This window comes from Dasypus novemcinctus, chromosome 29 (genome assembly GCF_030445035.2).
Source record: "Dasypus novemcinctus isolate mDasNov1 chromosome 29, mDasNov1.1.hap2, whole genome shotgun sequence".
NCBI lineage: Eukaryota > Metazoa > Chordata > Mammalia > Cingulata > Dasypodidae > Dasypus > Dasypus novemcinctus.
Window position 1 is genome coordinate 26,358,407 of NC_080701.1, and position 25,457 is coordinate 26,383,863.

Consider the following 25,457-nt stretch of genomic DNA (forward strand, 5'->3'; position numbering starts at 1 on the left):
GACAAATTGTACTTTCCAGGCCTCTCTAGAACCCCATTGGTTGGATGGTTTTGTTTTGTTTTTGGCCCCCAGATGTTTATATTTTCATGCAGTGAGATTCCTTGCCTCAAGAATGCCTTTCCCCCATCTCACCCCCAAAGTCTCACCCATTTTTGAAAGCCCAACCTAATTCCTTTTCTCCAGAAGATTCCCTGATCGCTCCTGCAACTGAATTCCAGGAAAAGTTTCTCTCTGCCGTTTTGTGAGTCCATATCACTTTGTACCTTGTAATTTCTGTAAATACCCTATCTTCTCTGTCAAAATGAGACTTTCTTCCCCCCTTTTACTGTCTACAAGCACCTAGCACATTGAATTCAGTATATGCTGAATGAATGAAGAGAAATATTTCAAATGATATTTCAAATGTGAACATAAGTAGCATGAATAAGTTATGGGAGACTGCATGTGTAACAAAAGCACTGCACTCTGATTTGGAAAAAATGTGAAAAATATATCTGAATTTATTATTTCCGTACAGTATAATACAGGGTTGTGGCAACAGAAAGTAAAAACTGAAATGGGCCGATCGTCATAAATCTGCTAGATCATGCTTTGTCAGTTCTTAGAGGGTTGTAATCCTCCTGGTCTGTTATGAAGTCTATGAAGAAAAAGGACTTACGCCATACACAAAAGTAAGGAATAGCTTCCAGGAGCCGTGGGGTGGAAAAGTGATGGGACAGTCCTTGATTTAAAGGATGTATTTGAGGACAAGATGTTTCTGAGAGAAACCCCACCTGGCCAGCCAGCCCGTCTGTTACTGGGAGGCCCTGCTGGGGTTTTTTTCACAACTATATACATTCTATTTCTAATGTAATCCTTCTTTCCTGAAGAATTTGCTTCCTTTTCACTGTTGAGATGTACTTCCATCTTTTTGGTCCCGTTCCAGAGCTGCTCTCGTTGACCCCTTGGGAGGCCGGGTGTTCGCTCTACGTGGCTTCTGACCCAGGTGCTGGCATTCCTGAGGAGGGCTGGCCTTCATTTATCTGTTTTCTGGTCCAACAGAATCAGTTCTGAAGTCAGACCTTAACTCCTGAAAACTTCCAAAATGGGAGGAAGCACCTGCGGAAGTACACACTCTTCCCTCCCCTACCAGTTCTCCTCCCGCTGCTTCTGCGACAGGGAGAAAACGCCGCAGGGCCTCTCTGGAGGGGAAGAAGGCAGGCTCTCATGTGGAGTCAGGGAGTGGGTTTTCTGGTCACAGTCGCATGTTGTCTTGAATCCAGTCTAGGTAATTAGCCACCTTGGTGTACACACCTGGGATGTCCTTCTGCCCACAGCCAAGGCCCCAGCTGATGATTCCCACCAGGGTCATGCGGTTGTCCTTCATGCACACCAAGGGGCCTCCCGAGTCGCCCTGCGGGAGAGAGGACAGGTGAGTCGTCTGCAGAAACTCCAGAAGCTCTGGGGAGAAGTTAGGGTTCGTATTTGTAGTGCTGATATGGTATTCTTCAAAGCACTTGGCTCAGAGACTGAAATTTTTACCTCCACTATTCAGATCCTCTGGAGAACTCAATTGTATCTACACATATAAAGCGAAGTAGAATCGAGATCATTGCTCAGATATTTCAGGCCTCAAAAAAATCCCTGGCTTGAACTTTACCTCTTACCAGCCAGGTGGCCTTAGGCTAACTGTGCTTCAGTTTTCTCATCTGTAAAATAAGGATAAAAACTATCTATCAAAAAGGTTATGGGAATTAATTGGGAGAATGCAATTATGTGAATTACTTGGGAGAAAGCCTCAGAACCATGTATGGCATCTTGTAAAACTCTTGGTGACTGTTAGCTGCTATCATATTGAATTAAGGTGATTTTAAAATTTTGCTTTTAACTTGTGGCTTACAGATAATGGGGACACTCTGCATTCATCCTTTTATGGCTGTTGAGCTAAGTGGTGCAACTGGGGTGTCTGAAGAAACCATTCAAAAAGAGATCACTGTCAAGGCACCAGGAGAGCAAGTGATGAGATGGTGACTTATAAGGACAAAGCCACAAGGTCTTCAGGAGTCATGCCTTACTTCTCCCTGTAGCCACTCGCCCCTGGTCCCCAGCCCCTAACAGGGCGGGGGCCCTAGTCACTAACATGCCTGATCCACAGCAGTTCCTTGGCTATTAATTTGATCCTAATACCAGCCAAGTCGATCTATCACCAGCACCCCAGTAGCTTGTTAGCGTGAAATACAAGTCCTAACTCTGGAAAGGATTCCAACCCAGAGAACCTGAAACAGCTTGGTTCTCCAGGGTGTCAGGGCTGAATATGAGTTTTGGAAACTTATTTCTCTTCAATCATCTCTATCCTTCTTCCCAGTAAGCTGACTTCCCTCCTTCCCCCTTCGACAAAGCAGACTCCAGTTCTGGAGCATCTACAGAAGTCAAGAATCTCTTCATTTGCGTTGCCTTTTCCATCACTTCAGTTGTCAATTAGCGGCCTGGGCTTACAGGAAATCCTGCACCAGGTGGAGTTTCCTGTGCAGATGTTGGGGGAAATTTCCTGCAGTTTAGGTTTTGTAAACTCGAGCACCTTCGATCTCTCACCAATTGTTTCATTCACCTCGAAGCCCAGGGCCTCACCAAGGGGGCCTCCCTCCACTGGGCTGTAGCTCTTTCTGGGTGGAGAACCTGACGGCCAAGGGGGTCCTTACCCTTGGCCGCGCGGAGTGCGAGAGCCGCCCGCTCACCTGGCAGGCGTCGTGCAGGTTCGTCTGGGCCCCTCCGCTCCGTGTGTCTCCAGCACACAGCATGTTCTCGGTGACCGTCCTGTTGAACAAGTGCTGCGACGTGCAGCGGCTGGCTGGGTACAGCCTGACGTGGCCTTCTTTCAGCCTCTCAGAATAGAAAGGAGAAGCTGGAAAGAGAGGGGGAAACGATCTCACCGCTCTAGGCAAAGCGATTTGTAAACCTTTCAGAAGGCGAAGGCCAGATATTCCGATAATAGCTAACACTTATCGAGCTTTTTACACACATTAGGTGAATCCGAAGAAATTTCCAGTATTCGATTGTTTTGCCTTGCAAAAACAGCAAGTTTACAGTGTTTAACCCAGGCTTTCTCAACGGCAGCACTACTGACATTTTAGACAAGAAAACTTCTTGTTGTGGGGGGCTGTCTCGTGCATTGTAGGGTGTTTAGCGGGGTCCCTGGCTTCCATCCACCAGATGCCACGAGCACCCCCAACAGGAGCTGGTCTCCAGCGCTGCCAGATGCCTCCGGGGATGGGGTGGGGATGGGATGGAGGGCGGCAGGCTGGAGCAAAACTGTCCTGGGCTAAGAACCACTGGTTTAACTTAATAGTATCTCATTTAATCCTTACAATCCAATTAGGCCTTTGTATTCCCATTTACCCACGAGGAAACAGGCTGGCAACAGTTTAAAAGGAAAAATCATGTCCAAGGCCCCCAAAAGTCCAGCTCCAGGATTTGACCTCACGTCTACGCAACGCCAGCCTACAAGACCCCACACCCTTAACCATACTAGGGTTTTCATTCAGAACCACCTTGAACTCTCACGCTCTCTAAAGCACCCGTACTATCTAGACCTTCCTCGACAGGCCCCGTGACCCTGTGAGGCAGGGAGGGCAGCTGCAGATGACGTGCTCCCCCTACGCGGGGAGGCAGGGGACTCGCCCACGTCTCTGCAGGGCCGGTGCCTGCCAGGGGCCTGCGCTGCTTGTCGCGCCCACGTGTTCCTCGGCCTGTCGCCCCGCCGCGTGCCCTGCTGTCCTGCAGACGGGTGGCGGTCCCAGCCCTCTGTCCACTTACACGCCTCGTGCCTGCCGTAGCCAGAGAGCTCGCATTCCGTCCAGTCGGGCAGGCGCAGGCCAGCTTCGGGGAGACAGACGGCGCCCACGGCCTTGCTCTCCTGGGCGCAGGACAGCGAGTCCGATTTCAGCTGCAGCAGCGCTGGGAGGGCGAGCAAGGAGGACAGTAAGCCTTGTGTGAAGAGTTCCTTCTAAGTTTAGGGGACAGAGGCGAGGGAGGAAAGGGGGGCCTGGGAAAGGAGGCTGACGTGTGCACGCGTGGGCGGGCGCACTTGGTCATTCACTGCAGGGAGAGGAACGGCAGCTCACCGATGTCGTTGTCGTACGTGTCATCGTCAAATGCACTGTGGACGATGTACTTTTCCACTTCAAACTGCTGCTCCTCCTCTCCAGGGACCAAGCGGTACGTCCTGCCCAAGACCACCCTGAGGTGGTGGGGAGGAAACCTGGCGGAGAAACAGGCTTAGCTCGCTGCTGGTTCCGCCACCTTCCCTCTGAGGGACACAGCCGCCTCCAAGGCCTCAGAGGGGCTGGGAAACCCTCCCCGAGGCCCCAAAGCCCCACCTCTCCAGGAAGCAGTGGGCAGCCGACAGGACCCAGCAGGACTGGACCAGGATCCCCCCGCACAGGAACCTCTCTCCCGGCGACCTCCTGTTCTTGACAAAGATGGCGGCCTGCCAGGGGTGAGAGGTGATGTCCGCGAAGAGCCCCCCTTTAATGCGAAACTGGGGCTGCTTGTACTGCCGCAGGCCGCAGGTGGCTGAGAGAGAGAGAAGGCGAGAGGGGCGCTCAGACCTTCGGCCCTGAGGCAGGACCCCCGAACACCCGTCTTGGGGTCTTCTCCTGGAACCCTGAGTTTCCATGGGCCTTCATGCACCTCTACAGGTTAGCACAGAGTGAGGTGACGGTCTCCGTGGTAATGAAAGCCACGACCTACTGTGTGCCAAGCAGCGTACATACCTTATCCTTCACCCTCACAGCACCAAGCTTCAGAGAGGGTGAGACCTGTTTGCCCACGGTCACAGCGGCCCCTGGATTTTAACCCAGGTCTGACCGACTCCAAAGCGGGTGGCTTTTCTCCTGAGCTTCCCTGCTTCTGGTTTTCCCTCTAGCCAACTCCTGGCTTAAGAAATCAGGAAGGAGCCCACCAAAGCCCTTAGCAGCTTCCTCCTGGGGAATGCCTACCCCCTTGCCTTCCCATCTGCTCAACTCCACTCATTCTTCAAGACTCGGGTAAAATCCCACCTCCTCGCAAAGCTTTCTTCAGTACCCTCAGCCCGGGAGGCTCTGGGTGCGTTGGCTGATCCCGCTCGCCGAGGACTTACTAGGAATCACCCTGGCGGTGAGCTCATCAGTGCTTGGTGTCTTACCTGCCCAGCTGGTGTGCGTGTTCCCTGAGAACTTTCTGGCTGATCTATGTAATCACAGGAACTAAGTAATAATGTATTCTCAGACAAGTTCCAAACTAAAGTTTCATTTCTGGCAACACTTAAATTTTCTCTTTGTCTCCGAAACCCCCCATAACTAACCTGGGTCGCCTGTCTTAAGTAGGTTTACTGAAAAAGTTGGCAGTGCTTACAGTAGCAGTACAAGCCCGAGAATCCCCGGATGTGGGATCAGGACCCAGCTCTACTATCCAGGAGCTCAGTACGCCTTGGCAAGGCTGAGCGACTTCTGAGAGGTGGTTTCCTCATCAGTAACATGGAAATAGGAAGACTTCCTCCCACCACTTTGTTGGGGAGATGCTGTGAAAGCACGATGCTATCTCATGAGCGATATATCCTCCTCCACCTCGTCTTGACCACTGCCGCCACCGCTATCATCATCATCACCAGTAAACACATCTCAAGAGAGAAGCTTAGAGCCTACTGCTGAAAGAAATGGGTGTGGGCTGTTCTTTTCTTTCTTTTTCGCCCATGTGTGTGGAAAAAGAACACCTGCCCGCCATTGCGTGAGTCTAGGCAGCCCCTCTCCCCACCAAGCCTGGCCTTCCTGGAAGACTGGCAGCTACACAGCCTGAACCAGACAACTGGGAAGACCAAGTGGCAGAGGAAATGGTCAAGAAGTGAGAGCGGACAAAGGGAAGTGGCCAAGAGCCAGCTCTTACAGCACTGGGGCACGTCGCAGTACTCCCACGTCAGCTTGCCGTACTTCTGCACGTGGCACCAGGGCTTGGCATCCCCATCTGGATTCCTAGATAATAAGGGAGGTTGAGGGTTTCAGATGCTTACAGTTCTCCAGACAGAACATCGCAGGACATGTATGAGGGAAAGGGGGCTCAGTAAACCAATGGCAAAAGCATTGAACTGAACGGGAGGACTCCTGCCTTAAGGAAAGAACACCTTCCTAACTTGGTTTCTCTCTCAGTCTCAAGCAGTCCAGTTTCCCAGGGATATTGGAAGGAACTGTGAAAGAAGTCTTACAACTCATTGAAATAAAGGTGCCACCTGAGAACGGAGCAGCTGAGGACTAAATGGCTGTGAGCTAGAACCCCAACCTCAGGATTCTCATTGGAAGACTGGTACTCCTAACTTTTTTGTAAGTGTTATTCTGGCAAATGAAGACGCTGGGCTTGCTAATAGCCATGGTTCCTTCCTTCCCACCCACTGGGTCTTTCAGGTCACTTTAAGCACCAAATCTTCTCCCAAACCCACGCCCCAAATTCTGACCTGGGCCCCAGGAATCCCTCGGCCCCTGCACTACGTACCGGCAGTAATTATGTTTGCCCAAGCCCAGTTCCTGGGCATTGCTCTTCCGTGTCGTGTAAATCTTGCCCATCAGTTTCACAGAATTCCACTGGAGGCAAGTGGCCCCAGATTTGGTACGGCTGTGGGTACCCCGGTACTCTAAGCCTTTTTCAGAGTAGCAGTCTTCATTTTTTCCTGAAACAAAAGAAACCTCAAACTGAAACAAAACGAATGCGATCCCATCTTGCGGCAGGGGCTAAAGTGGAGGTACTGGCCAGGGAAAGCTGATGACCAGTCTAGCACAGAGAAAGGTGTGCAATCACCCACCTCCCCTTTTCTCTTTCTTTAAGCTTTCGACATAGGAATGGCAAAGGGCTTTCATCTCCTGTGCCAACTTCCATCAGTTGGAGGTGGCTTCATAGATTGCTGTGTTCAGAGAGAGATTGAGGGTGTATCCAAGCTCACCAGGAAAGGGTGCCATGTCCAATTAGTGCTGAGTGCCATGGCCTTGGCAAGGGGGCCAGGTTGTGAGCCTGAAAGCGCTGCCAATTTTCACCCATTTGTCCCGTTTTACCCTCTTCTCGTCCCTTTTGAAATAATTGAAAGGGACCTTTAAAGTAATCTAGACCAGTGAGTCCCAATCTAGGCCAGATTCTGGGGGATAAGGCGGACACTTTAGAATTATTGTAAAGGGTTCTGGAATTCACAGGTGTACCAGCATTACTTGTAGACCAAATGCATATTAATTCGTCTTTTTTTTTTTAAAGATTTATTTATTTATTTCTCTTCCCTTCTGTTCTTTGTGTTCTGTTCTGCTGCGTGTTCTTTGTCTGCTTCTGTTGTCGTCAGCGGCAGGGGAATCTCTGTCTCTTTTTGTTGCGTCATCTTGTCGTGTCAGCTCTCCGTGTGGGCGGCGCCATTCCTGGGCAGGCTGCACTTTCTTTCGCGCTGGGCAGCTCTCCTTACGGGGTGCACTCCTTGCACGTGGGGCTCCCCTACGCGGGGACACCCCTGCGTGTCACAGCACTCCTTGTGCGCATCAGCACTGTGCATGGGCCAGCTCCACACGGGTCAAGGAGGCCTGGGGTTTGAACCGCACACTTCTCATGTGGTAGACGGACGCCCTAACCACTGGGCCAAGTCCACTTCCCTATTAATTCTTCTTTAAAAGTTTAAAAAAGGGAAGCGGCTGTGGCTCAACTGATAGAGCATCTGCCTACCATATAGGTCCAAGTTTCGATACCCAGGGCCTCCTGACTCATGTGGTGAGCTGGCCCACATGCAGAGCTGCTACATGCAAGGAGTGCCGTGCCACGCAGTGGTGTCCCCCGTGTAGGGGTACCCCATGCGCAAGGAATGTGCCCCGCAAGGAGAGCTGCCCCACGTAAAAATAGCGCAGCCTACCCAGGAGTGGCACCATACACAAGGAGAGCTGACGCAGCAAGATGACACAACAAAAAAAGCAACACGGTTTCCCAGTGCCACAAGACAAGAATGCAAGCAGACACAGAAGAACACACAGCCAGTGGACAGAGAGAGCAGACAATGAGGGGGAAGGGGACAGAAATAAATAAAAAATCTTTTAAAAAAATAAAAACAAAAGCTTAAAAAAACACTTTTCATACCATTGTGATAAATAATACATAATTATCTGTGAAAGCACCAGTGAATTCGTAGTGCCATTTTGTAGCTTAGGATTTTTTCAATTTGGAAAAAGATTTCACATTACAATATCTTTAAAGAGAGAGAAAATAAAATAAGCCCATCCATGGAAACAGGGACCGTCTTCATTCATTCTAAGAGGACGGGAAACACTGATCCTGTCCCGCTGGCTCTCTGCAGATGAGAATGCTGAGGGCCAGGGTGGTGAAGAGCTCAGCTCAAGGTCAAGTGGCTACTTAGAGACCAGGCCAGAACTAGTACCTGAGTCTCCTGACTTCCTTCCCTCTACAGCCAAAATTAGACTTTCTGCTCCGTTCTAGAAGGCCTGCCCGTCCTGGCCTCCCCGGCGCTCCCCCAGGGGACCCTGCAGGAGGGCGGTGGGGCTGCCCCTTACCCCTGGAGCAGGCTGGCGTGGTGCAGAACTCAGCGGTGTACTTCCCCATCTTGAAGACGTAGCACCAGGGCTTCAAGTCTCCATCAGGGTTCCTGAAAAAAGCAGCCGGGGAGGGCCTCCGGGAGGTGAGCAGCGGAGCCTGCCCTCTGGGACCCAAGCACGAGGCTCCAGCAGCGTCCTTCCCGCCATGAAGCGGAGAGCCGGCCGCTCACCTGCAGTAGTTGTGGTTTCCCAGGCCGAGCAGGGCGGCGTTCGGCCTCCGCCCGTTGTAGGGCTGCAGGGCCAGCGCGCTGCTGTTCCAGTTGACGCACTCGGCCCCGCTCTCCACCGTGCTCCACGTGCCCCGGTAGCTGGCACCCTCGTCCTTGTAGCACGTGGCGCTGGCCTCTGGTGGGAAGCAGGACACGTGACGTCACACACGTGAGTCCCTCCCTTTTATGGGGCTTTTCAAAAGGGCTCTGGCAGCTGCCTGTCACCACCACACACCCAGAGGGCAGGCGGGCTGCTGGAGCCGCTGGAGTCACTGGAGCCCGGGAGGTAGACCAGATGTCCAGGGCTCCCCGCAGGTGGAGGGTGGAGGGGGCAGCGCCAGACTCCTGGTCCACACCTAAGGCCCTGCCTGGTGGGCCCAGCACTGGGCTTTCTGTGGTGGCTTGGGGCTGTGTGCCCCAGAAAAACATGCTCGTAATCTTAATCTACTCTTGTGGGCGTGAGCCCATTTACAAGTAGGACCTTCTGATGAGGCGACTTTAGCCCAATCAGGATGGACCGTAATCCTATTACTGGAGTCCTTTATAAGCTGAATGTAATCAGACAGATGGACAGACAAGAGAGACAAGAAGCTGAAGGTCAACGGTACACAGAAGAGACGGGAGAGGCCAGGAGGGGCCCCCACGTGCCTTGCCACACGGCAGATGAGCCCAGGACCAAGGCTCCCCAGCACCAGCCCAGAACGCCAGTCTTGAGGGAGAAAGCAACGCCTTGAGGACGCTGTCATTTGGACTTTTTCCTGGCCTCAAAACCCTGAGCTAATAAATTCCCATGTCTGAGCCAACGCACTGCATAGCATTCACTTGAGCAGTCCAGGAAACGGCCACACTGCCCTCGGCGACTCCGGGATAATCTCTCCCAGCCCTGCCCCTTGGCCCTGCCGCCACACGCTTCCTTTCTCCTTCGGGTCGATTTGGGGGTGGGGATTGCAGTCCCTGTCTCACACCCGCCCACCTGCCCACTCACCGATTTCACAGCTTTTCCCAACAAATCCTTCAGGGCACTGGCAGACAAAATCTGAGAAGTACAGAGCTTGCAAACATGTCCCTCCGTTGAAGCACCTTGGCTCGCTGCAACCTGTCGAGGATAAACAAGGGAGCCCTTAACTACTTTCAAAGCAGCTCTAAGAACGATTGAATAATTAAAGAAATATAAATAGTGAAGGGTGCTCTCTCTACGCCAGGCACTCTTTCAGGTTTACAGAAATCAACTCGTTTAATTCTTGCAGCCAACCATGAAGGAGGCACTATTATTATCTCCATTCTACAGATGGGGAAACTGAGGTTCGGCAAGCGAAGGCATTGACCTAAGGGCACACAGTTTCTGTGTTTGCTCTGCACCTTCACCTCTGCTTAAGGCAGAGAGTGCCTGGAATCTCCTTGTGAAGATGCGGGAGACCACGGAAGACGGGGCTTGGGCCCCCGAGAAGAAGCCTCAGCTTTAGTGGGGAGACGTACTTTTGACGGGCACAGAGTGGCACTGCGACCTGCCGCCGTTGCACCAGCAGTACTCCACCCGGTTGCTTCTGAGCATGGGGCGCAGCCACGACTCGTGCTGCCGGTACACCATCTGTGTTTTCTCATCTCTGCAGGTCACTGGAATGAGAAACGGGCTGGTCCCTTTAGAGCACAGCTCCCAAAACCATGACTCACCACTTCCTGTCCAACTGAGAAAATCCCTCCCTCGCTTCCCGCTTAATCCATCCTTTAGCCCTTACTTGCTTTCCGTGAGTCGACAACAAACACCTAATACTTTGCCCCCAAAGACCCATCTCATTGTTTTTCCTCTGATCCACCCATTCGAAAGAATTTCTCTCTACCAAAATACATGTATTAAGTAATACCCTAATGCTCCATTTTTAATTCATTAAAAATATACGTATCTATATAATCACCAGAGTCTGGGATCCACATGACACTGAAATGACTGATTTCTGGCCCTCAAATGGACATTTTAGTCTGTGCAGAAAACGTGCTCCTTCCATCCGTCGATTTGATACGATGAAAATAGCTCAAGTACTTCCCTGACTAATCTCTGCCCCCCTTTCTTTTTTTGCAAACCAGAATGCCAACTTTGAAAAATCCTGAATCTTAATTAAGGGAATAATAGAGGCTCAGTGCAGATGGTGCCTTCGCACAGCTTGAGTCAACAAGTCATGGGTAAATCCCCGCATCCCGCCCTCCCCCTAAACCCTAACCCTGATTCCTGCCCCGCCCAGGCCCCTGCTTACCCCTGTAAGATCTGCCCCCTCTTCCGACGCGGCGGGGGACGTCCTGCGGAGAAACCAGGAAGTGTCAGCCCGTGCTGGGAGTCAGGGAGAAGGGCCAGCCGTGCCACAAGCCCCCACGACCCCCCACCTGCCCCTGCGGCCCCAGACGGAATATCCTTTTCCGCCTTCCTCTCCTAGAGCCGCACCATACAGAAGAACTCTCTGCGTCACTGAGATGTTTTGTATCTGGACTGCCCTGTTCAGCGGCCACTGGCCACAGGCGGCTAGAGAGCCCTTGAAATGCAGCTAGGATGGCGAAGCAAAGGAATTCTAAGTTTTATTTCCTTTTACTTAATGTTCAGCTTAAGGAGTCACCTGTCGTTAGTGGCTGCCTAGACCCCCGTCTCCTCCCTGCAGCCATCCCAGACTCTCTCTCCTCTAAAATCCTGCTTCACAGGCACTGCTCGGTTTTATTTTTTTCAGGAGGTACCAGGGATTGAACCCGGGATCTCGTCCATGGGAAGCAGGTGCTCAGTTAGGGAGCTACACCTTCACTTAGCCTCACGGGAGGCCTTCTAAGGCTGGACACGTTCAGAGAGTGGGTACAGCTTCCTTCCCAACAGGGTAAGCAGATGCGCGAGGGGCAGCTCACCTGCTCCGGACTCACAGTGCATCTCCTGTGCTGCATAAATACTTCAGGACTTAACGGAACCCCCTTGAAAAACAGCTCCAAGGAGGGCAGTCCAGGGAATCAAGAACGGCTGGCTCAAGTCGGGGTAAGTGCCTAGGACCCGTGCTGGGGCCGAACCCCGAGCACCCGACAGACAGGGCAGCTGTGCGCGTGTGAGCTCTGCTTGTCCCCTGCCCCCCTGCCCTTGGCACCCGCACCCCTGGGGCCGGAATGTCTGGAAGTTCCCAGCCTCAAGGGGCAGGGCCTGCAGAGATGAGCAGGACACCCACCTGGCGGGGGAAAGCGGAGACCATTCCACAAAGCAGGGACAGCCACAAGAGTTGTCTCGTCATCTGGTTCCTCATTTCTTCACACTGTCCCTTAAATTCTGGAAGAAGAGGGAGAGAGAGAGAAAAGCTTCACCACCTGCTGGGAGAGCTCAAAACCTGCGGCCAAGGTCAAGAAGCTGCGACTCCACCGTGGCTGGGACCCTCCAGCATCAGCTCCCACGGTGGAATGTACCCGAACAAGTGTCTGGAAAATGACTCTGCCGGGAAGCGGATGTGGCTCACCTGATAGGGCATCCGCCTACCACGTGGGAGGACCAGGGTTCAAACCCCGGCCTCCTGACCCCCGTGGTGAGCTGGCCCATGCGCAGTGCTGATGTGCGCAAGGAGTGCCCTGCCACGCAGGGGTGTCCCCCGCGTAGGGGAGCCCCACGTGCAAGGAGTGCACCCCATAAGGAGAGCCGCCCAGCGCGAAAGGAAGTGCAGCCTGCCCAGGAATGGTGCTGCACACACGGAGAGCTGACACAGCAAGATGACACAACCAAAAGAGACACAGACTCCCGGTGCCACTGACTGGAATCCAAGTAGGCACAGAAGAACACACAGCGAATTGACGCAGAGAGCAGACAACTGGGGTGTGGGGGAGAGAAATAAATAATAAATAAATCTTTAAAAAAAGAAAGAAAAGAAAATGAGTCTCTGCGCAGAGAGGTCTGTGGCCCGGAGGGCAGGGCCGTCTCGGGCGGGTGCTCCTTGGTAGCTGGCCCCTGCGGGACCCCGGCTGGGTCTCTCTGGAGGGGAACTCCTGCCCTGGTCAACCGGATGGGGCTGCCCTTGGGTGCTTCCAGAAGAAGCCGTGGGGATCTGACTGCGGCACATCCCAGAGCCAGTGTCCCTGCGGGCCTCGACGCCCCCTCTCACCACAGGGCCTGTTTCCAGGCCCGAGCCCTGGCCCCGGCCCCCAGAGGAGCCGCTTCCCCGCCAGCCCGCGCCCTCCCGCCACCCCTGCTGGGAACCGTCTGTCTGTCTCTTTGCAGAGCGGCTTTGCGGGGAGATGAGGAGGCATCTGGCTTTTGGTCATCAGGCTCAGACCCTCAGGGACGCAGACCTCTCGGTTTCCATTTGCCTCCCCCCGCGGCCCTGGCCTCAGCGCTGAAAGTCGGTTAGTCGGTTGGGGTGTTATTTTGCGGCCTGGCAGCGCCTCTCCCCGCTTCTTCCACAAGAACTGGAGGGAATTTCTTCCCCTGACTCACTGGCCTCGGGTCACAACAGCTTTTGGATCCCACCCCTCCCCCCTGCCCTAAGGCTCCGCAGGAGCCCCCGCCCTTCAGTGGTTGCGAAGCTTCCAGCTCTTTCATCCCGGCCTGGCTCTGCCTCCCTCTTTTGTTTCTTCACAAAACCCTGCTGGAAGTGCCCTCCTCCTCCCACTCACCGGCTCCGTTCAGAGCAAGCATTTAAAAAAATGAAAGAGGGGGGCAGGGTGTGGGATGGGCCACGCCTGCTTGCCCTTGGGCAGCTGACGGCCAGCCGGGGCAGGGAAACAGACCTGGGGGCGTAGAAAGTGAGGGAGACCCACGGGCGACACGATCAACTGCGAGTCCAATAAGAAAGTGCAGGGCCTGGATTCAGAGGGAGACGGGACAGCCACACGCCCCTGCCCCATCGTGAAGGAAACAAGGGCCTTGTTTTCTTAGGAGGCACAGGGGATCGAACCTGCGACCTCATCCATGCGAGGCATGCTCCCAACCACTGAGCTACAGTGGCCCCAGGGGAGCTCTGTTTTAATTTGGCATAGCCAAGGTCTCCTTCCCCGGCAGGGTGTAGGCCCTGGGGGTGCTTTCTCGTTCAGAGGAGGTAGCTGTCTGTACTCCTCATAATTGGTTTCAGGCAGGCCATCCCAAATGGGAGCATGCCGTGGAATCTTCTGGTCACAGGGAATTTCTCCAGATTTTCTTTTTCTCGGCTGTCCTCAAATTTCCCCTTTCTCAAAATGTCCCCACATTCCCTTTGTTTCCCTTCTTAATTTTATCCTATTCTTTAGGACCGTTTCAAATAGATCTTGTTAGGTTTATTTCCCCTCTTTCTTCTTCTTTTTCTTATTTATTAAGCAGTTTTATGGAGATGTATTCATATTCCATACGATTTATCCAAAGTGTATAATCAACAGCTTTGGGTGTACTCACAGTGTTGTGCTTTCATCATCACAAAAAATTTTAGAACAATTCCATTACTCCAAAAAGGAAAATCCCATGCCCCTTAGTAGTCTTCCCCAGCCAGACATAACCACTAATCTAATTTCATCTTTATATATCGCTTCTCGGACTTTTGGCTAAGATCAAGTGTAATTTCGTCTTTATAAATAGATTCATATTTACATTTTTTATAAATGGAATCATACAATATGTAGTACTTTGCATCTGCTTTCTTTCACTTTGCATGTGTTTTTTGTCTAGTATTAATATCTTGTGCTAGTAACATGTATTTGTTCAATTTCAAAGAAAAACAATCTTATGCATGCAATTTTACCCATCTTCAAACTTCACTATACAGTTCCATGTTACATTTTTTTAGCTTTCCTTTTAGTAATATACATGACTTTAGACTTTCCCTCTAAACCCCTTTCATATCCACGTAATAGTACTGCTAGTTGCAGACATTATCTTGGGTTTTCATCTTTTCTATTCATTTCCAAAGATTATCACACATCCTTCTTACCAATTGTGCACAAGTTAACCCTTAACTTTCCAACTCTAACCTCATCCTATTTTCTGGTGACCCATATTCAAGTTATTAACTCCATGAGTTTACACAATAATATTTAGTTTGTAGTAGCATAATCATACAGTATTTGTCATTTTGTGCCTGGCTTGCGTCATTCAACATAATGTCCTCCAAGTTCATTCATGCTGTCATATGCTTTATGACTTCATTTCTTCTTACAGCTGCATAATATTCCATCGTGTGAATACACTACAGTTTGTTATTCCATTCATCTGTTGATGGACACCTGAATTGCTTCCAACTTTTGGCAATTGTGAATAATGCTGCTATGAACATAGATGTGCAGCTGTCTGTTTGTGACACTGCTCTCAGTTCTGGGCATACACCCAATAGTGGTTTTGCAGGGTTACATGGCAAATCTATATTCAAATTATTTAGGAACTACCCAACAGTGCTCCACAGTGGCTGAACCATTGTACATTCCCACCAACAGTGAATAAGTGTTCCTATCTCTCCACATCCTTTCCAACACTTGTAGTTCTCTTGTCTTGTTAATAGGTGTGAAATGGTACTTTTAGGAGGCAGCCGGGATTGAACCCAGGACCTCATGCATGGGAAGCAGGTGCTCAACCACTGAGCTACATCTGCTCCCCAATGAGAGGTGGTTTTTTCATTTGTTTGATTTTTGTTTTTAGGAGGTATTGGGACTGAACCCAAGACCTTGTACAAAGGAAGCAGGCGCTCAACCACTTGAGCTACATCCGCTGCCCAGTGTTTTCAACATGTTTGTTTGTTTATTTTGGAGGTACATGGGGATTGAACCTGGGCCCCCTATGTGGGAGGCAGGTGCTCCACGGTTGAGTTTCATCCACTCCCCCTCACTTTACCCAGGAAATCATTACCCTCCCCTCTGTGTCCTCAACAACCAGTCCCAGGCAGTAGAGAGGGAGGTCACAGGGTCACCTCTCTTTTGTCCTGAGGCTCCCAAGGCAAACAATGGTGCGGCCCCACGCAGCCTGGAAGGTCTCCTGGGACACAGCAGCCCAAATGTGTGGGTCAAAAGCTGAGTCAGCCTTAGGCTGTGTCCCTCTCTCTCTCTCCCCTTCCCTGGGAAAGTGGATCCCTGGATCCCGGAGGTCTGCCCAGAGGCCTGAGAATCCAAAAGGGTCTGCGGTGTGAGCGAGGGCGCTGGCAGTTGCAGCTTTTAACTCACAGTTTTGCTGTCCCGATGACTTGCCTTTGTCCCTCTCCCTTCTGTCCAGCCTTCCCTGGTGTTCTAAACCCTATTAGATTTTTTCCAGCCATTTCTGCCTGTCCTTTAGCACTCTTCCTGGGAGAGAAGAGAGGCCTGCGTCTTTCCAGGCCGCCATCTTCCCAGAGTCCCCTCTTTCTTCTCCAGGTCCTAGACGGGCTCTTTACTACCTTGGTCAAGCCTGGAGGATGGGGGTGTGTCTGAGCTGTGAACACGTCAGGAATTTGGGGAGGAATTCTGAATGAAACCATGGATGAGCAAAGGAACCACCAACTCTCCTTCCCTGGGGCACCCCAAACCAAGCTGCCCTTTCAAGGTTCTCATTCACCTGAGCTCGGGGGGCTGGGCCAGCCCTGACTTTCAAGGCCTGCCACGTTACTGTTTTATTTTAAGAACTCCTGGTCCTCCTAATGGAACACCATTCTGGATGTTGGGAGATTGCAGTGGGAGAGGAAGTACCCATGCCTTTGCGTTCCCAGCCTCTCCCCAAGGCAGCTCCTTCTCAGGGCCCCCTGGGGGGGTGAAGGCAGGCGTGGGGGTGGAGAGAAGACCAGAGAGAAGGGAGGGCAGGACTTGGGGCCCCGCGTAAGACTCTACAGCTGCAGCACGTTCAACCCCTTTGCAACCTAAGAATCCACACAAAAGGGAAAGGACCATTTCTGTCGTCTGCTCCTGGGAGCTTGGGTCTCCTTGTCTCCTAGCAGTCCTTGTTTTCTTTGGCTCCTCCTGGCCTTTCTGAGCCCATCAGTGGCTCGGGGGCAGGCTGATCTCACACAAGCAGAGCAATAGCTCCATCCATGCTGCACAAACAGAGGTCACTGGAGCAGCTGGACGGGCTGCAGAGGCTGCGAGGATGACAAAGGAATGAGTCATCTCCTCCGCAGAGAAGCACAGGACTGGGAGAAGGAAAGCCAGGGAGGATAAAGCCCGCCCTTGTTCTCCTCTCTAAAGAGGTGGGTGAGGAGTGCTGGGGGCAGGGCCAGGACAGAGAACAAAAGGAACGCCAGCGGCGTGGATTCAGACTCAGGGCCCGCGGGGGCCGTGCCGGGGAGCGCCGGAGGCCACCGCTTCCCACCAGACTCAGAAACACCAGTGGGCGCTCCCGGTGAGGCCAGGGCGACGATGAAACTGGAGGAAAAAAATCAAAGAAAAAGTCCTCCCGAGGCTCGTTTTAGAAATGCAAAGACTCCTGATTCTTTTTTTTTGGGCGCGCTTCCTTTGGTTATCCTTACCAGTTTCCCAGAATCCCCAAGGAACTGGAAACATTTTTTAAAAAGTAAAAGAAAGAAAGAAGGGGGGAATAGAAGAAAAAGGAAACACCACCACGGTCGTGGCTGACGTCTCGTCGGGCTGGAATCCCTGAGTCACGGAAAACATCATCGTCCTGAGCCGGGCACCGGTGGTCCCAGCCCTAGCATGCCCACCCTAGCACAGGCACGTTTGCAGAAGGCATGAGCTCTGCAGGTGCAGGGCTTGCCCAGGTGACAAGGAATCGGTGCGACTTAGGGAAAAATAAAAAAGGTTCTTTCTTCCGTGTGGACACAGCCCCGTACTAAGGGGTGCACGACTTGGCAAGTCAATCGTGGACTGGATGTCAACCCCTGCTGGCCCCCGCCCTCGGCACAGCCTGCACATCTGTGTGCAGTGGCTTCGTCCGCTTCCAGCATGTGTGTCTGTCTTAGAGGACACCCCTGGCCTTGCTGTTGCCAAGCCGTCTTGCGTCCTGTTGGCTGTAGCAACAGAGCGATTCTGTTCCTTGACACCTCTGAGCAACCTGTGACTGATGACTGTTCTCCAGCGGGTGCGGCCGGGAAGCGGGAACAATGGTCTGGGACCAGGGAGGGGCTGTCTCCCCTGGGAAACGTACTGTTAGCCAGAGCCGTGGATGCATGCCATTTGGCTGGGAAACCCGTGGTCACGCCAGCCAGAAATCCGGGGCTAAGATCTGCCGTGGCAACATGGTGGCCTGCTGCTTGACGGGCGCCAGGTAATAATTGTGTGGACCCGGGAGGACGCCACTGGAGCGGCAGGAAGATAGCTAGAGGAGGGGCCTGGGGGAAAGTGGACCAGGTGCTACCTCCAGTACCTTTATATTTCCTTTTCCATCACTCCTTTCCTCCTAGATAATACCCCCTCCACCGTCCTTCTCCATCTGCCCCTCCATAAAATTCTGCTCCCCGGAAAGGAGCTGATACACTCCCTGACACGAGGTAAAAGGACTGAACAAAAAGGAATGTGCCACCCTTCTGAAAGGCAGGCACATTTTGAGATGTCAAATCTGTTCCTAGGAAGATAATGAAAATTAATAAACTAATAAATAAAAAAATAAATTAATAAAGTCTGCTCCTAAGGATGCAAGGCAAGTGGGCTGGGCTCGCCAGGGTTCCCTCCAGGGCTGAGTCTGTGGTTTCTGTTGTTGTGATGAGAGAGGACAGAGTGGGTGTGCACTGTGTAAACTGTGAAACAATGATAAAAGGTTGTAGGTATTTTATCTAAACACTCGACCACATGCTATTATTCTATTTTTATAGTATACGGGAAAGTGATTTGCAATAAAGGGACAATACAAATGCAGGCAAACAATCAATCACAGCCTGTGATTCTAGGTGCCAGCAGTGCAGTGGCCTCGGATGTAACTGCACTTGAACACCTGTAGCTTCTACTCTTGCCGGCAAGAAAGACCAATCGAGAGAGGAATGGAAATTGCAAGGGAAAAACAAGAATATGTTGATATCAGTGTCAAACGTTGCACCATGTGCCACGTTTGCTACATTAACCTTGATAAAGGGAATCCTTAAGTTATACTGCACTGCAAAGATTTTCTCTGGAAATCTGAGAAGAGAGTCTATCCCCAAGAGCACTGATATGACTGAAATGACTCAGCTTTAAAACAAACAACGGCCTCTATGCCACGCTGTGGTTCAGAATGAATGTCAAAAAACTGGAAAAGAAATCATCGGGACCCCTGGGAACGGCAAAGGCATTTCCCTGGAGTCTGGACGAGAGACAAGAAGAGATGAGAGAAGGAGCAGGGTTGGAAAGGGTGGGGAGCTGCCACAACCAACTTTATCCAGGCCGGACACAGACCCTGGGACAATAGCCTTTAGCCCAGAAGTTCTGGTCCTGCTTATTTACAGGCTGCTGTCAGAGGCTATGCTCTCAGAATAAATACTGTTTTCAAAAACTACCACATGGAGGTAATTTTTAACTTTTCAGAAAGGTAATTAATATTGTATGTGCCAACCGCTTCGTTTCTCATCCCCTGAACAGGACTCTTTATAACTACGGGCTAGAAGGAGAAGGGGAATCTTTCTGTCTGCTTCTTATCTAATGGGTCCAGGGCAGCAAACAGAAGAGCTTTTTCTCCTGGTACCCCTCCACCTCCCCCACCCCCAGGCATCTCCCTTCACTCAGCAGAATTCCTTCCCAGGCATCTGTACGATCTGGGCATATGGCTAATGTCTCAGCTAAATGAAATTGACCTGGCTCCCGATAACAGGAAAAATCTATCCTGAGCATGTCCCGTTGTCACCCCCCCACCCCCCACAGTCCTACTCCACGTTAATCCTGGTTATTTGGAGGAAAAAAGTGAGTGCCGCCTGTGGGTCTAGGAAAATAGAAGTCTCTCCTGCCTCATACTAAAATAAGAACGAAAGAAATCCTTCCATAATAAAACTTAAATCCTTCTGCAGGAAAAAAAAGCTCAGCTGGCAAAAACAAACTCACTTAGTCAGTGCAATAAAATGTCAACCCCGAAGTCTGAAGCTAAACAAAACCTGAAATCTAATGTTACTTTCAGTGTGTATCTCGTTAAGCAATGATGGTAGTTTTTCATGTTCCTTCCACTCCCTAAAGCAAACATGACGAGGGGGTAATTAAATACGCAATATTTTGATCATTCTTCAATCTACCTCGGGATTTCAACATACCTGAATCGGGAAATAATGATCAGAACCTTTCACGGTATCATGACGTTGAGTTTATCTACAATTTACCGCCCACACATGAAAGCATCACATTATAGTGTTTTTGAGAAACGTGCATGGATTAAGACCGTTTACTCAATAGGTGTTTGAGCACCCATCTCTTGCCAGTGTTTACAAAACACTTTTACACCCATTCAGTCGTTTAAGGTATTATCCTTACAGCTGAGAGCACAGAACTTCAAAACGTATAAAGGATGTACCCTACGGTGACAGCGGCTAAGTGGTTGCATCACGACTCAAACCCAGGACACCCAGTTCTCTTCAAAATCTCACACTTTTCCAACTGCTCTATCTCCATAAGCCTGGATTTTAATGGGTTCAAGGTTAATACCGGAAAGGAAAAGACTCTGGGTTCTTCTCCTCAAACCCCACAGCCACTTAGCACCCCGCCTCTCAGAGCCTCGGTCTCCTTGTTTTTCTAATGAGTTAATCATTGGGGTAACTTAGTTCCTTCAGCAATTAGAGCAACAGTTCTACTGATGAAGTCTTTACAGTTGACATAAAAATTTCATGCCCTTCATCTACATAAATAGAAGTGAATTAACAGTGGCCCTTATTTCCTGAATATGGGGTGGTGTCTTTTATCCTAGTCTTAATCTGTTGGGTTTTTTTTTGTCTTTTGTTTTTTTTTTTATTTGCCTTTCCCAAGCCTATTTATACCACACATGCTAGGAGAACCCTGAGTTCTCAGAAGAAGTCGGAATTAGCAGCTGAGACAGCTGGGAAACCAGGTCATTATTGATAAATCATGGCAGATGCGGATGAAAACCCGAAACATTACACGAGGAAAGTAAGAAAACTGGAACTTCCCCGAAAAAAGTAAACAAACCCTTCCTTTTCTCTCCGCAGCCGGGATAGCAAACACTGGCTGGTGAAAACAAGCCGCTTTCCCTCCTGTGGATGCGGCAAAAGGAGAACAGCCAGTGGAGGGTGAGTTGATGGGTGGCCTTTCTCTTTCAGATTATTCACTCTTGGTCACTAGGTTTCGATTCCCCACCCAGCCCCATGCACCCCACCCCGCTTCAAGAAACTCAGCTGACATCAAACGGCTCATTTCCAGAGCTACAAAGAAGGGGCTTTGGGGATCTCTCCGTCCTCCACCCCATCCACCACCACCTCAAGCCCCAGCTCAGTCTAATGTCTTCCTTTCTTGGAATTCACAGGTGCTGATGTAGTCACCTGATGTATTCACCATCATGACTGACAACCAGCTGTGGACCAGGCATAGGCCAGGGTGATATCAAGAAACACATCCTCTGGCCCCCAAAAACCCATAGTTTAGGAAAGGGACAACTAGAGGTCATGATGCAGAGTGATCAGTGCTGTGATCTGCAGGAGGGAGAAGGGGGGCGGGATGGAGAGGAAGACGTGGTTCTACCGGAAGGTAGAAGGTGGGTATCTAGTTCACTCTTGTTGAGGCTTGGGAGCTGGTCAAGGTAGGTTTCCAGGAAATGATAAAATGCGAGAGGAGTTGTCAATGAACAGGTGTTCCTCCAAGAGCGCATCCCCAAGACGGGCCATGGCTGGGGGTGCTGGGTAATAAAAGTGCACAGCCAGAGCATCCTTCCACCTCAGCAAAAACACCTGCTGGTAGGTGAGTCACACACTCCAGCCTCTCTTCAAGAGTGTCCTCAGGAGGAAGTATGGTTTAGAATCCTTGGGGTTTTTTTAAAAAAATGTATTTAAGTATGCATTTATTTGTGATGTTTGCACATACATGCATAACTCCAATGTAATAATAAAAATAAATGGCCTGAACCTTTAGAAGCAGCTTTGAGACACGGTCTCGTCGATGTCTCAGGCCAGTCCTGAGATGGAGGTAGAAGCACATATTCCTATTTTACAAAGTCTCATGAACAGGGTAAGTGGTTAATGAGGACTAAACACCAAACGAGGCTTAACAGGAGAGTTGAACAGACACTGAGAACATTCCAGAGGGGATGCTACTGAAGCAAAAATAGAAGGCTTTGCCAAAGTCTTTATTTTAACGTTGAAAAGAAAGAATCAAGTATTCATTCCAACAGCTGTGCCAGGCTTAGCCACCGGATACATGACACACACACACTCAGGTACTTGGAAGGTTATTGCCCAGCTCTCTAACTGATCAAGTGGGGAAGTGGCTTTCCACAGCCAGACTCTGCATTTCTTCTACAAGGACTCCTTCCCCTGCAGAGGTATTGGGGCAGAGCCCTGCCTTGAGGTTATGAGGCCAGCAAAATTAGCAGGATTTCTCACTGTCACTTCACGTCAGAGGATCATGTTTATTGAAGCGGAGCTTTCTTAACAGAAATAGCTGAGGAACCTCCTCCCCAGTAAAACAAATCAAACAAACAAACAAAAATACATTTTCTGGAGGGCTCTAGATTAGAGGCCCTTAGGGAGGGGTTTGGTTTGGATTTCTTATGGCTACTTTTAAGTTAATGCAATGCTTGTCTCTATATAATAAGCATTTAAGACTCTCAATGCCAAAGTCCCACAGGATCTGGGTTTAACTACACCTTGAAATAGTTCCTTTTCAGGCTCTAGGTAGAATCAGATTCTCTAGGCCAATCCCCAAACAAATCTCTCCAGGCCCACTACTGGATCCATCAGAAGCATCACGAAGTCATCTGGTATACCTCAAGTGCCCCCCCCCCCCCCCCCCATTGGTCAAGAGTCATGCTCTGGATCATGGCCATCTACGTACATATTTGTCAGCTGAGCAGCCCCTAAGCACACACACTTGTATTTGTTCTATAGGAATATCAACTGCTGAGCATTTCCTGGGCAGATCTAATTGGAAACCCACAGCATGGTCTTGTGAGCTAGTTGACTAAGGTAAGGTTTATCGCCCGAAGTGGGGGACAGAATTTTTCTCCATGCAAAGTCAGTGACCCAAAGGAGGAATGAAAGAAATATTCTACTGCTCATTGTCCAGCCTAACACCTTCTCAGAACCTAGCTGAAAACCATTCACAGAAAATAGAAATGTTATTCTAAGGCCACAGGTGCGTCATGCCAAATAACCAAAGATAAACAACATTTCAACTACAACCTCAAACATTTTCTCACCACCAGAAATGAAGCATCTCAGAAGAGTGTACGGAATTTGAATTTTGAGTGGAAGTAAGTCCACTACCAGTGTATGGGAACCATGTGACCGATACCTGAGTTTCTCCAGATGCCGAAGCTGGCACTACTCCTTCCAAACGGATGGTCCTAGCCAAAGGTTCTCGATAGTGCTATAAAACCCCAAGATGGGAAAAATTCCTGCTGGCAGGTTAGTCGCGTAGGCAGTAAGTTTTACCAAATGCTTTAGGGTTCCCAGCCACTAATTTACAAAAGCTTTAAATGATTCTGTTCTCTTCAAGTCACACTGCCCGAACCACTTGTTCCAATAGTTTGAAATTTGCTGATCACCAGCTCTGCTCCTCAACATGTTAGATACTGGGGAAAGAAAAGCAGGGGCCCCAACTCCTCCCTCGATGAACTTATAAACTCAAAACAGGATAATTCCTGTTCCTCAGCTACTCCCGGAGTCCCAGGCCTGTGATGAAGCAACTAAGAGTAGCACAGACTCTGGGAGAATCTGATACAAGGCATCACAGAAGAAAACGAGAGCCTTGGGGAGTCTGGACTAAGCTCTTTGGGCAAAAGGCAGCTATCATGTGCTCTTGACAAGTTCCAGAGATTCGGGGCTGACGTCCTGGAGGACTAAATTGATGGGGAGGATGGAGCTATTTATACTTCAATAGCCACAGTGTCCCCGCTGGTGCCCTGAGCCTGGCGCTCTCAGGAAACACTCAGCACTGACGCTGGCTGTCATCTATTGATTCTGGACCGAGTTAGTGTTTAGATCCCAGGATGAGTCTTCGCCTACGGGCAGAAATCGCTAGGAAATCACCTTTTGAGGGAAATCCGCTGAATGGTTACATGGGTTGGATTTCTTCACAGGATTGCCAATGTGCCCACTCATTATTTTTTTCTGTCCGTCCGCTACAGGAGACCACCATTACTGCTCCAACGTGCCCGCCCAGTAAATCACGGTGACCCTGCATCTTTGGGCTTAATTTGCCACCAGATACCTGGGAGCTCAGCCGTTTGCCTCCTTACCTTCCTCCTCCCTTCCCGCTTTGGGAGGGTAAAAAAGATAATAACAGTGAACCTCTAGAGAGCCTCGCTATGCTTCTGCAGACTGCCTTAGAAATAAAAAGACGCTGGCGTTATTTTCCCCCCGATGACTGAAAAGTCCTTCAACAGCCCTGCTTACGGGATTAATGCGAACTGGGCAAAAAGCCACAGGCAAAGCTGAGCCGAGAGAGTGGAAAGCTGCGGCGGAACAGGGAACAACGATCAGAGGCATTTTCTCCCCTGCCCTCCAAGGAGAAACGTCAGACCTGCGAGCACCAGCTCCCCTTTCCCAGCACTTCCCACCTGACTAACCCCGGGGTTAGGTCACTCCCCGCCCCAGGCCCAGCCTCAGTTTCCTCACCCGCTCCTAGAAGCAGGCAAGTGTCCGCAGACCCCACCGCTCCTGGAAGCAGGCAAGTGTCCACAGACCCCACCGCTCCTGGGCCATCCTGGCTCTGACCGCCACTGTCCCCCGAGGGCGGCAGGTTTTACATTTTTTCTGCCCCAGGCACGAGATGCTCCCATTGTCTATTCAGAGCGCTTCTGTGTAATTCTTTTCCCTTTCTCCTCTCATCTGTCTCCTCTCCAGGAAATGCATCCCCCCGTGCACTTTTCCTGCACTCACCCCCCTGGCCCGTCCAGAGTCCAGAGCTCTCCAGCCCGTCCCGATTGGGTACAGACAGCAAAGAAATCTCCCTGGAGGAGCCTCTTCGGGCCTGAATTCCGCAGCCCACCCCTGCGTTTGGGAATCCCGCCCTTGGCTCAGCCTGCCAGGGAGACGCTGACGAGGGTCCCACAGGGGACCCCGAGCCTTCCACCCACCTCCACGTCGGGTCGGCTTTTCCTGAGAGGCGCTCCCTGCGGCGCTCCGACTCCTGCAGGATCTCGCTCGGCTCTGCCTGCACCGCTCGGGCCGCCTTTAAGTTTCCAGGCAGCGGGGGCCGGTCGGTGGCCGTGGGTGGGCGGGCTCCTCTGCAGACGAGGATGCCCAGTGGACAGGCTGCCCTGAGCGGCCAAGAGGGGCGGGCCTGCCTTTATAGCGGCGGGGGAGGAAGTTCAGGACGGAGGCCGCTGCTGCTCCTGGCCGGGGGCCAGGCCGCTTATTCATGATCCTGATGTCATCGAATCACAGGAATTTGGGAGTTGGACGGGACCTTAAGAATCATCTTTCTCTAGAATCCGGGTCACAAGACCTGTGAGGGGGACCCTAGGATGGGCCTCGATGGTGGAACCAGGTCCTGACAGTTCTGCGCCAAGGCACCCTAGCAGGAGGCCGGAGCAGGGGGAGTTCTTCTGGAACTCCGAGCCGTTGCTTTACCCCCCACTCAGGACATCAGAGGCCAGAAGGACTGGTCAAGGAGGTCAGGCCACCAATTCAGGTGGAGGAAACCCCACTGGCCGGAGCCCTGGGCAGAGGGG

The 25,457-nt window shown here is 51.1% G+C and overlaps 1 protein-coding gene across 2 annotated transcripts; it reads right to left on the bottom strand.

Moving 5' to 3' along the window:
* Window positions 1-469: 469 nt before the first annotated feature.
* Window positions 470-25,049, bottom strand: PLAT (plasminogen activator, tissue type). 2 transcript variants are annotated; one of them, XM_004483188.4, is made up of 14 exons: window positions 24,861-25,049; window positions 11,974-12,071; window positions 11,035-11,077; window positions 10,262-10,399; window positions 9,771-9,881; window positions 8,747-8,921; window positions 8,535-8,626; window positions 6,499-6,673; window positions 5,899-5,984; window positions 4,356-4,551; window positions 4,101-4,237; window positions 3,793-3,933; window positions 2,715-2,881; window positions 470-1,393 (listed from the first exon to the last, which is right to left on the bottom strand). In XM_004483188.4, exons 2-14 carry the CDS (start codon window positions 12,046-12,048, stop codon window positions 1,235-1,237), a joined length of 1,695 nt encoding a protein of 564 aa, XP_004483245.1. In that variant the 5' UTR covers window positions 12,049-12,071; window positions 24,861-25,049; the 3' UTR covers window positions 470-1,234. The 2 variants fall into 2 exon arrangements, with proteins under 2 accessions (XP_004483245.1, XP_058145789.1); XM_058289806.2 differs by lacking the exon at window positions 24,861-25,049 and adding an exon at window positions 13,079-13,097.
* Window positions 25,050-25,457: the final 408 nt, after the last annotated feature.